Source organism: Brienomyrus brachyistius, chromosome 2 (genome assembly GCF_023856365.1).
Source record: "Brienomyrus brachyistius isolate T26 chromosome 2, BBRACH_0.4, whole genome shotgun sequence".
Classification (NCBI taxonomy): domain Eukaryota; kingdom Metazoa; phylum Chordata; class Actinopteri; order Osteoglossiformes; family Mormyridae; genus Brienomyrus; species Brienomyrus brachyistius.
Window position 1 is genome coordinate 5247276 of NC_064534.1, and position 12205 is coordinate 5259480.

General features: G+C 45.3%; 1 protein-coding gene across 1 annotated transcript; it reads left to right on the top strand.

Annotated features, from left to right (window-relative positions):
* The first annotated feature begins 9338 nt into the window (after positions 1–9338).
* LOC125718512 (basic salivary proline-rich protein 4-like) lies at positions 9339–10469 on the top strand. Its single transcript, XM_048992419.1, has one exon. The coding sequence runs from the start codon at positions 9339–9341 to the stop codon at positions 10467–10469; it is 1131 nt and encodes a 376-aa protein (XP_048848376.1).
* Positions 10470–12205: the final 1736 nt, after the last annotated feature.

Sequence of the window (12205 nt, forward strand, 5' to 3'; positions counted from 1 at the left end):
ACGAAGGTAAAAAAACAAAACAAAAAACGACTGTATTGTGTCAGTTATACTGTTAACGAGAGGCATTAGTTCATTTTAATCATCTGAAATAATCCATATTCATCGAATACATAAAAATACTATCAAAATATAATTTAACTTTACTATTCACTCATCCATCCATCCATCCATCCTTTTCCCAAACCGTTTATCGTAATGGGTCGCGGAGGGTACGAAGCCTATCCCGGAAGCAATGGGCACGAGGCAGGGAACTATTCACTCATAAGAAGGTAAATAACTTATCTTATTGCATATTTCGTTTAAATGTGTATATTTGAATTATTTCATCCTTAAAATTTGAGCTTATTCTTAAACGCATTTTCACATTTGATTGGTTTGGTGTTTTCATATAGATTCAAACAGCAATAATACTTTCCTTTTTTTTTAACCCAGATATTACAGTAGTCATAGATGGTCTTGGTCTACATTAATCCACTGTCTGTCCCAGTAAAGCAGGTATCCCCCTCCAGTGACGCCCGTTTATCTTACCTCGCAGAATGAAGGCAAATTAACATGACGAATCTAATATATAATATACCTAGTGTCAGCGGTTTACATACTCCTTATCTGTCTGGTGTTTGATACGTGCTTCCACGCTTTAGAGCTGTTTAGAGGTAATTGTCCTCCCCAGTGATGATCAAGGCAAGAGGCAGGTGCCAGTACAGCCGGATGTGATCGAGCGGTTTCATGCTGAATCGCACTGATATATAGACTTGCACTGAGCGACTGTCCTGTCCACAGTGGGCTTTAGTATGATTCACTGCCTCCTATTAGTCACTGCACCTTTAGCTTGTGCACGATGCTTTGCCACCGCCCGTAACTCATGCGGGCCCCAAGACAAGTCACTCGCGCGGCAAAGTCACCAAAGGAGAACCTGCTTAAGTACGGTAACGAGGGAAATGACGAGAAGAAGTATACTGCTGCTGCTGCTGGTGCTGCTGATGATGATGATGACGGCGATGATGATGATACTTCGCTAATGGTTATTATAGATCGAGGGCATTGAAATCACTCTGTAATGAACTGTGTCTTCATTCGTTTTAGTCTTGATATAGTGGTAATGTTACAAAAGTAGGGAAAACAAAGTACGCAGTTTTTTTTGTCTATAAAAGTTTGTTTCATGTCATAAATTTTTATTTACATGCGCCCAAAATGGAAATGAAAGAGGACATTAAAGAAAATAAATGAATTATCTATATGCTATTCGTGTAATTATCTAAAATTCCGAGATATCAGCAAATAATAAATAACAAGTGTACTTAAAAAATGTATAGGGCCGCTCAATACCTGTCGCTGTCATTAATAATTTATTAAAGAAACATCTTTAACAGAAGAAAAGGCAACAGTGTAATGTGGGAACTTTATATACGAGTTTATCCGAGTGGGTAGCAGTTTCCGCAAAGGAATATTGTCGTAAAACATCGAAAATGGGGGAAATGGTGAAAATCAAAGACAGTTAAGGTCTAGAAAATACAGCTGTGACACGTCATACTGTATATAATACACAACATAAAATACACATCGCGCATGTACTGGGAAGTATACGCGCTTCTCCTTTATGGTAAATCTGACGGTAATTAAAAGCTATAAAAAACTAAGAATGGGAGCAGGCAGGAGTGTTACTGACTAGGATTAAACCTTGAAATTAATACGGAGAATAACCGAATGAACACCCAGTCAGCCTTGTGCCATGTGTATGAAATCTCTATGCAGCATTGAAGAAAGACATCTTTCTTATTTCATAATAAAATGGCATTACACAAAGTTGAACAGCACGGTTGAATGACCTTTTCTTCTTCAGCAGCCCCTCTCCCTGCTCGGGGCCCCCAGCCTTTGCATGCCCTACCTGTCCTGTCACTGCGTCCCTGTAAACCATAACCTGAAGACACTGAAGGGATCACATGTTCTGGGTAATAGCAATAAACAGTTGCAAATTAGGACAATATGATTATTATTCTTCTTTTCAGTTGCTTTGACTTGAGTGTCATCTTTCAAAAACACCTGACTATGTCAAATTTCATAATAACTGGGAAACAAGCAACTGCAAGACAGATGTGAAGAATTCATGTGTACGTCAGGTGTTACTGAGGTTGTAAAATACTGTGACCGGCAGATGGATCATCACCTGACCCAGAAGGGCACTCTTCACCTCCCAGTAGATCCACTTCGCTGAAGATGAACACGCAAGATTTCCAAAGTCACAAATCAGTGCCCTAGTTTATCTGCCTGGAGAGGTGGATATTACAGTGTGAGACCTGTGTGGAAATCGGTCATCGATTACACTGTCTGGCACAACGAGTAAGTGCCAGTGATGTGCAGTTCTCAGCCAAGTGGACAGGCACATATATACATCTATATATATATATATATATATATATATATATATATATATATATATATATATATATGTCATAACTTTCATCAGATAACCTGTATGTCTACAATTATATGGTTGCTTCAGTCTGCAGTAAAGGCTGCTAGAATCACAACTGGTTTCCAGCTGATTTAACTGCTTTACAAGTCACTGGCCACTATAATCAACGGATACACCTGTTTCGCCTTTTGGATGAAGAGGTGTGTGGAACGACCCTTAAGGTTATCAGAGGAGCATGGGTGTGTGGGATCATTTTCAATTTTAAACACATGTAGAAATATTTAACTGTCCTCTGCCTGTCTGCATGAATGGGCAGCGTTTTGGGGGATAGTGTGTGGTTCAGAGGGTTAGATCTCTGTCTGTAATCAGAGGGCTGCTGGGTCCGGTCCCAGGGTTGGCAGAGGGATTCCCCCGCTGGGCCTTTGATTGAGGCCCTTAACTGCGTGAGTAAGCCTGTTTTCTGAACTGTAAGTTGCTTAGGATAAAAGCACCTGCAAAATAAATCTAAGTGTTTCTGGGATTGATGTTTCAGTACTTCATAGGAAGTGAGGAAGCGTTTTATTTAAAACAAGCATTGTCTGGAGGCATCGCCTATTGACAGTTTGGCAAATCAGCATGAGAGCGCATACATAACAATGAGAGCATGTGTAAGAGACATGATGTTCACTGGTGTCATGGAAGACTATTATTAGTAATTGTGAATATTTTGCTTTTATGTGAATTATATGACTTTGTTTGAGATGGGTAGTTGTTGCACAGGGTTAACTCAGCTTTACCATGCTTGGCTAGCTATTACTCAAGGTTTAAGCAGTGTTACCATGCTTGGCTAGCTGTTGCACAGAGTTTAAGCCGTGTTACAATGTTTGGTTAGCTGTTACACAGAGTTTAAGCAGTGTTACAATGTTTGGTTAGCTGTTACACAGAGTTTAAGCAGTGTTACAATGTTTGGTTAGCGGTTACACAGAGTTTAAGCTGTGTTACAATATTTGGTTAGCTGTTACACAGAGTTTAAGGAATGTTTAAATGTTTGGCAACCTGTTACACAGAGTTTAAGCAATGTTACAATGCTTGGCTATCTGTTACATAGAGTTTAAGCAGTGTTACAATGTTTGGTTAGCTGTTACACAGTTTAAGCAATGGTACAATGTTTGGTTAGCTGTTACACAGTTTAAGCAATGTTACAATGTTTGGCTACTTGTTACACAGAGTTTAAGCCATGTTACAATGTTTGGTTAGCTGTTACACAGAGTTTAAGGAATGTTACAATGTTTGGCTACCTGTTACACAGAGTTTAAGGAATGTTACAATGTTTGGCTACCTGTTACACAGAGTTTAAGCAATGTTACAATGCTTGGCTATCTGTTACATAGAGTTTAAGCAGTGTTACAATGTTTGGTTAGCTGTTACACAGTTTAAGCAATGGTACAATGTTTGGTTAGCTGTTACACAGTTTAAGCAATGTTACAATGTTTGGCTTCCTGTTATACAGAGTTTAAGGAATGTTAAAATGTTTGGCTGCCTGTTACACAGAGTTTAAGCAGTGTTACAATGCTTGGCTAGCTGCTACACAGAGTTTAAGCTATGTTACAATGTTTGGCTTCCTGTTATACAGAGTTTAAGGAATGTTAAAATGTTTGGCTGCCTGTTACACAGAGTTTAAGCAGTGTTACAATGCTTGGCTAGCTGCTACACAGAGTTTAAGCAGTGTTACAATGTTTGGCTACCTGTTATACAGAGTATAAGCAGTGTTACAATGCTTAGCTAACTGTTACACAGAGTTTAAGCAGTGTTACAATGTTTGGTTAGCTGTTACACAGAGTTTAAGGAATGTTAAAATGTTTGGCAACCTGTTACACAGAGTTTAAGCAGTGTTACAATGTTTGGCTACCTGTTGCACGGAGTTTAAGCAGTGTTACAATGTTTGGTTAGCTGTTGCACAGAGTTTAAGCAATGTTACAGTGCTTGGCTAGCTGTTACATAGAGTTTAAGCAGTGTTACAATGTTTGGCTACCTGTTACACAGAGTTTAAGCAATTTTACAATGTTTGGCTACCTGTTACACAGAGTTTAAGGAATGTTAAAATGTTTGGCAGCCTGTTGCACAGAGTTTAAGCAGTGTTACAATGCTTAGCTCGCTGTTACACAAAGTTTAAGCCATGTTACAATGTTTGGTTAGCTGTCACACAGAGTTTAAGCAGTGTTACAATGTTTGGTTAGCTGTTACATAGAGTTTAAGCAATGTTACAATGTTTGCCTACCTGTTACACAGAGTTTAAGCAGTGTTACAATGCTTAGCTAGCTGAGATTGTGAGATTTATTCACTGTTCAGAGCACCCTGATGTGATGGATATTTTTAGGAATACCTGGATGTGATTGGCGTGTGCACTAATGGACAGTGATAGTGGGGATGTTTGATGAGAGAAGATAAGATGAGAATAGTTGAAGGAAGGTTTAGGATTTTCAATAGATCTAAAGATCACTAGTGCTTGCATAATGGTGAGTGCTCAGTTGGATGTTGGACTGTGGGGATACCTCACAGAAAGACCAACCCCTGCGGGAGGGGGGGATTTTGTATTTGACATCCAACGTACATGTGGTGCAAAGGTACCGAATCTCCAAAATTCAAATGTCTGCATGCAGAAATCCAGATTACTGTGTAGCAATTCCATAATGAACTGAACCGGACTGCACTTTATTGATGAGGTGTGCAGAGGTAGCAAGGCAGTGAGGGGGGGTGCATTGTGATTGATTGTGAGGTTTATTCCTCCTTCTACGCCTCCCCCCCCCCCCCCACCTTACCCCAGGAACCTGCAGCCACGACCAATTACTCTTCCGGGACATAGAGATTATAGACGTGGGGTGCGGGGGGGGGGGGGGGGGGGTGGAGGAGGGATGTATTTCATTTCTAAAATCCTGTAGGCTGATGATTCACCACAGCAAGCAGAAGGTCCCCCCCCCTGCCAAATGGTGGCCTGAGTGTCAGCAGTCAGAAACCCATAGCAGAAGTCAGCATTAAGGAAGCTGTGGAAGTTTCTTCCAAGATCAGAAGCAGAAGCATGAGGGACAGATGTAGGAGGCATGGAGGACACAATGAGACAGGCAGATCTATCTATCTAGAATCTATTTTTGTGGCCTTTTCTGACATTTATTTCACATTAAGAATGATATGTGAAGCACCTAATCACACCTCACTCACTAGTGAAACGACCCGTTCACCGGCAGCTATCTGAAGAAGGCCTGAATGAATCGCAGTGTGGCAGATGCTCAGCACGTGGCCGTCACAGGTCACAGGCTGGCTGGGGACACCCCCTCAGGGTGACATACAGGACTCACGCCACCATAGAGGAGCAGGCAGCCTGACAAAGGGCAGGCTTCCTCCTTCTGGCAGACGACACGGGATGATAGGCACTTGGAGCACCAGTCAGAGGCAGGTCTTACCCGCGGGCAATTAGGTCACCTGGAAAAGCCAATTACTCAGTAAATGCTGCTACAATCTTACACTTAATTCCAATTTCTACCTACAATGTGCATTTTTTACACGTACATGCTGAGTTTTTGCTTACTGTGATGTCATTTATTGTAATTTATTACCCACTTAGTAATTATTGTCTTGTATTTCTTTGTTGTATAGACTGAATGTTGCACACAGGTCAGAATTTCACTGTACCATTTATGCACAGCAATTTGAAAGAACTTGAAACTATTATTCAATGGTTTCTCATAAGAAATTTAATTAATACTTAAAATACTGACATGGATTTCACATTGTTTATTTCTTTGGATGTTGAATACAAGGCGCAAGTATACATTTAAGTTAATTATAATTATTGAGTTAATTATTTCTTTGTGAATTATTTTAAATAAGTTCGGTAACAGTGTACTCATGGTGGCACAAATACGTGGTAGTAACTCAGTTACTATTAAAGTACAAATCATGAACAAATATAGTAGCCACTTGAGATAAAAAATGCATCAGGATTCATTAATGGTGAATAAACCTGAGATCAGTATTTTACTTGTTGTTCATTACTTGTTCCTTCAATAGTTCCTTCAGTACTTCATGAAGTTTTACAGAATAAGAGTAACAAATATAGTAACTGCTTGGGATAAAAAGATATGTAATGATTTATCAATGATGAACAAACATGGGATTGGTATGTAACTAAGACTTAGTTTGTGGTTAATTAATACACAAATAATAACATAATACTATTATTTGTTCACACTGAAGTAAAGTGTTACCATAAGATCTAATTGTACTCATTCGAGAATAACTTTAAGCTTAAGCGAAGGATTTGCCCAGATGAAGAAGTCGGAAGAGCTTGCCGTGGAATCCCCTCGCATGTCTGGTAGGAAACCTCAGCTGAGGACTGAAAGGTCCTCATCACTCTGCAAAGAATGAGCAAGGTGTCACAGACGGGAAACACACGTGTCACTTCATGAACAACACCAGCATCATAATCAACAGGCATGATGATTTTTCATTTGCAGATGTGCAAACACTGCGTGCCGACGGACGTTCGTTATGAAACCAATATGCAGCATTGTTACTGAACTACGCCAGCGTCTCAAGACTTTCTGTGAGCGCTGTGTATCACATAAGGAAAGGAGGAGTTAACAGAAAATTATCTACCTTGCCAGTCTCAGCCTTTCTAACAACTTCAGAGAAGGCTGGACTTGCGAAGCTGAAATGGCACAATATGGGCCCTGTGGCTGTTGTGAATCTCAGACCATCTGCACCCCACCGGCAGACCCCCTGCCCCCAGGCCATGGCTACGGGGTAAGGAGTCACCTCCCGCCGTCTGGCAGATGGTGCTCTCCGCACCTCAGACTATGTCCCTGGACCTGAGCATGTGGGGACGCCCCTTTGGAGACTCCTGGGTGGAGAATTGTCACAGGAGATTAACCAAGAACTCCATGCTGGAGTTCATTTCCCCTCCAGTGGGTCTGACTCGTGGGACTGCGATCTCACTACTCCTAAACGCAACGGACGATGGACCCTCTCGCTGTAAAATTCTTCTGAGACTTCTGAGAGTGGATTCTTAATCATTTAACTGTATTTAACTTTATCAATGAACGGCATGATGAATGACACTGTAGATGTGAGTATATGAGAATTTTATGGTCACTATAATCATCGTCGTCTTAATTGTCATCATGAAATCCTGATCAGCTTAAGGTTCTGTTTAATTCAGAAGGTATCCAGGCGTAATATCGCTACTGAACTGAGGACTTTCATTGTTTGAACCTGTACCTCTTTTCATCATGTTGTCTTATTGTACAACCCATAAAAACATGAGGGGATTGACAGGTTAAGATCTGATGCTTTACTTTACTATCAGTCCAGATTTAAGACCCACTAATGGAAACTAGTCAAACTATAGAGCACGACAGAGGAAACGTTTCTTTAGAGTAAACTTCTGATTTCTGTGGAGACTCAGACCGCAGTGTAATTCGTCTGAAATTAAAAAGATCTTATCTAGCCCTTATATTCAGCCATTTTTTTTCTATATATGGTGCCTTATTTTTTAGTTGTCATCCTCTTATCACAGTTAGGTGTGAATCAGAGAAGTGCACAACTTTTTTGGTGAAGGTGAGAAATGAGAAGTGCAGGGCAGAGGTCACCAACATGGTGCCCGCGGGCACCAGGATGCCCCCAGGAACCGTATGAGTCGCCCCAGGAACTGATCGAAAAATAACACAACTCACTAGTGAGCAGCGTCTAGAATTTCATTTTATCCTGTTACTATTCTTCTTTAATCACATTTGCATTTATATAGATTTGAAAATGACAATATCTAAAAAAAAGGGCATTTAAAACATGAAGTTTAGATAAGTTTAGGAGGGCGTTTCAAACTGGTAGCCCTTAATTCGTATGGCTCCGTACCCGTGAAGTAGCTCTCAGTTTCAAAAAGGTTGGTGACCCCTGGTCTAGGGAATACCGGCACGGTTTGTCATTAAAGGGGCAGCGTGTGGCTCTGTGGGCTAAGCCTGTGTGCCTGTAATCAGAAGGTCGCAGGTTCAAACCCAGCCTCAGCTTGTGGGTCCTTGAGCAAGGCCCTTAACCCCCAGCTCCCTGGGCGCCGCTATGGGTGGCAGCCCTTCGCAGACAACTTCCTCTATGAAAAAAGAGCAAGTTGTGGGAGGCGTAAAGACAATTTCCCTACGGGGACAATGACGTGTCAATTATTATTATTATATAATAATATAATATTATTATTAAAGAAAGACCATGTGAAGAGCTGGAATATGCGGCATATCAAAGGCACCAGGGACTGCGACCCTGACCCTCAGAAGGCACACAGATTGGGTATTTCTGAATTAGTGTGAATTCTGAGTCTCATACGCAAATGATGACAGATTACAACAGCCAGAGAGTGAATATAACACCGTCGCACGGACTCAGAATGTGACACAAACGAGAGCAATGCGAGGTCAAACCTTTCATTTTATGAGCATGAATGCAGCCTCCCGATGGCTTTGCATTAAGCTATATGCAAACACAGTGTGCTCTCCATTTCTTAGCACAGATTCCACCGGGGACTTTCCAACCCTTACAGAAATTGTCTCATTGCCTCTGAGGTGGTGAAATGAAAGGGTCACCTCACTCGACAGTGACTGGCCGGTATGCATCAGCTCAAGTATCATGCAACTGGCAGTTGCCACAAAGGCCAATCATGGAATAAATAAATGCACAAATATGTAATATGCAAATTGCATGGAATGCATCATATATATATATATACTTATATATTAGTATTCAGATAAATAAGGATCAGAGACAAGGCCGTGGAGATCAGGCAGAGTTATGATCATTTTTACAAAATACAGCCATTTGCTGCCCCTCCAAAGCGTTTACAGTATACAGTGAAGCTCACTGTCAAAGAACCTGTACTCAGCTGTAGTGATGATGCAATATTAGTTCGATGGTGCAGATCCTAGATCTGAGCAGAAACATTCAGCATGACAGGAAACTGCCGCAGGGAGGTACAGGCCGCCGAGCCGCAGAGGGGTACATGCCCGCCGAGCCGCAGAGGGGTACAGGCCGCCGAGCCGCAGGGAGGTACAGGCCGCCGAGCCGCAGGGAGGTACAGGCCCGCCGAGCCGCAGAGAGGTACAGGCCGCCGAGCCGCAGGGAGGTACAGGCCGCCGAGCCGCAGGGAGGTACATGCCCGCCGAGCCGCAGGGAGGTACAGGCCGCCGAGCCGCAGAGAGGTACAGGCCCGCCGAGCCGCAGGGAGGTACAGGCCGCCGAGCCGCAGAGGGGTACATGCCCGCCGAGCCGCAGAGGGGTACAGGCCGCCGAGCCGCAGAGGGGTACATGCCCGCCGAGCCGCAGGGAGGTACAGGCCGCCGAGCCGCAGAGAGGTACAGGCCCGCCGAGCCGCAGAGAGGTACAGGCCGCCGAGCCGCAGAGGGGTACAGGCCGCCGAGCCGCAGAGGGGTACATGCCCGCCGAGCCGCAGGGAGGTACAGGCCGCCGAGCCGCAGAGAGGTACAGGCCGCCGAGCCGCAGAGGGGTACATGCCCGCCGAGCCGCAGAGGGGTACAGGCCGCCGAGCCGCAGGGAGGTACAGGCCGCCGAGCCGCAGAGAGGTACAGGCCGCCGAGCCGCAGGGAGGTACAGGCCGCCGAGCCGCAGAGGGGTACAGGCCCGCCGAGCCGCAGGGAGGTACAGGCCGCCGAGCCGCAGGGAGGTACAGGCCGCCGAGCTGCAGGGAGGTACAGGCCCGCCGAGCCGCAGAGGGGTACAGGCCGCCGAGCCGCAGGGAGGTACAGGCCCGCCGAGCCGCAGAGAGGTAAAGGCCGCCGAGCCGCAGAGAGGTACAGGCCCGCCGAGCCGCAGAGAGGTACAGGCCACCGAGCCGCAGGGAGGTACAGGCCCGCCGAGCCGCAGAGAGGTAAAGGCCGCCGAGCCGCAGAGAGGTAAAGGCCACCGAGCCGCAGGGAGGTACAGGCCCGCCGAGCCGCAGAGAGGTAAAGGCCGCCGAGCCGCAGAGAGGTACAGGCCCGCCGAGCCGCAGAGAGGTACAGGCCGCCGAGCCGCAGAGAGGTAAAGGCCGCCGAGCCGCAGAGAGGTACAGGCCGCCGAGCCGCAGGGAGGTACAGGCCGCCGAGCCGCAGGGAGGTACAGGCCCGCCGAGCCGCAGGGAGGTACAGGCCCGCCGAGCCGCAGGGAGGTAAAGGCCGCCGAGCCGCAGGGAGGTACAGGCCGCCGAGCCGCAGGGAGGTAAAGGCCGCCGAGCCGCAGGGAGGTACAGGCCGCCGAGCCGCAGGGAGGTACAGGCCGCCGAGCCGCAGAGAGGTACAGGCCCGCCGAGCTGCAGAGGGGTACAGGCCCGCCGAGCCGCAGGGAGGTACAGGCCGCCGAGCCGCAGAGTACTGACCTCGGTTATATCAGTTAGCAAAGAACATTCCTATGTCAACACCCTGTTGTATCTTGTAGAGTATATTTGCTTGTGCCTGATGAAATAGTTACTGAGAAACTGGTATGTACAGTAAATTCAGGCAGATACTTTCTTTTCTTGATGTTTCTAGACATGTCAACTTTTACGCCAGAGGTGTTGCTAAACCTATTTCAGGTGGGCTTTAGCCCCCCTAAAATATTTTTAACCACTCCAAATAAACGTGCATTCATTGGCTTAAACTGTTAATAGTTTGCCATCAGCCCCCTATCCATTCATCTCTCACTACGCCCTTGGTATAAACCCCATCTCAGTCTGCTTTAGTTATATCTCACTTGTTTGCAAACAGTCTGGGCACTAAGAACTTTTACAAGGCAGCCGGATTGATTGGATCATTCAGGCTCTCTGCGGGCAAATGACAATTAGACTCGGATAACCGAGCAGTATCTGTGGCCTTGTCGGCCAGCAATCTGGATGTTTTAAGATGTCATCGTGAGCCAGGCGGGTTGCTGCGATTTTCATCTCGCCCCAAGTCATCTTGTTTATGAGCATTTCAAACGGCACCTGAAAGAGGTGCTCAAGCAGTGGTCAATAAAACCGAAGTATCCTCCTTAGAATTGTCTCCGCCTAGTGTGGAGTCCACACCTAATGGGGAAGGCAGGGGAACACTTAGCGGGCGATGTGACTGCCGGAGCAGGATGCAGTGACATGACAACAAGATTTGTGTCAAGAGTTACTGGGACCTGGCCATCGATCCGGAACTTCTCAGGCAGCTCACGCAAGCAGCCGCTAGCTGATAGCCAGGAGGAGTTAGCTGCTCTCCCGCATGAACACGAAGAGGCTTTCACGCTCCCTGTGACCTCTGCTGAAAACGACACCTCCCTCCCTCTGCCTCCGGCCACTTCTCCGTCCTGAACTTCTCCTGTCTTTTGTCAGCTCATCAGTCTCCTTCCGATACCGTCCAGAAGTTTCATGCATGGGTGGATCAGTCAAAGAATTTATCCACCCTGAGGCTGTTCGAGCACAAAATGCTCCATTTAGAATGTTTTCCAGCCTGCCAAAGCCCCGCTTCTTCTCTGCTGTTTGCTTAAAGTCGAGTCGAAGATTCGGGAAATGCAGACGCAAAAGTCAGAGGTGACAGATGTTAATAGTGGAAGAACAAATGTCTTCTAGCTTGAGAAATCTGGACCGGAAAGAAATCTTATCTGTCAGGCTACCAATAACAATTAATAGCGATTTGAAAGCGACATACGTTTCTTCTGTAAAGGCCTTTGGTGTAACAACACGTTTCAAAACGATTAGGTGGAGGAAGACAGAAAGAAAACAAACAGGGTCCAACTTCTATTTTAGAGGAAATGTTCCAGTGGAAGACCACTGGTGTACAGTGA

Coding starts and splice junctions, on each gene's coding strand:
- LOC125718512 (XM_048992419.1), top strand. CDS start 9,339: ATGGTGCAGATCCTAGATCTGAGCAGAAACATTCAGCATGACAGGAAA.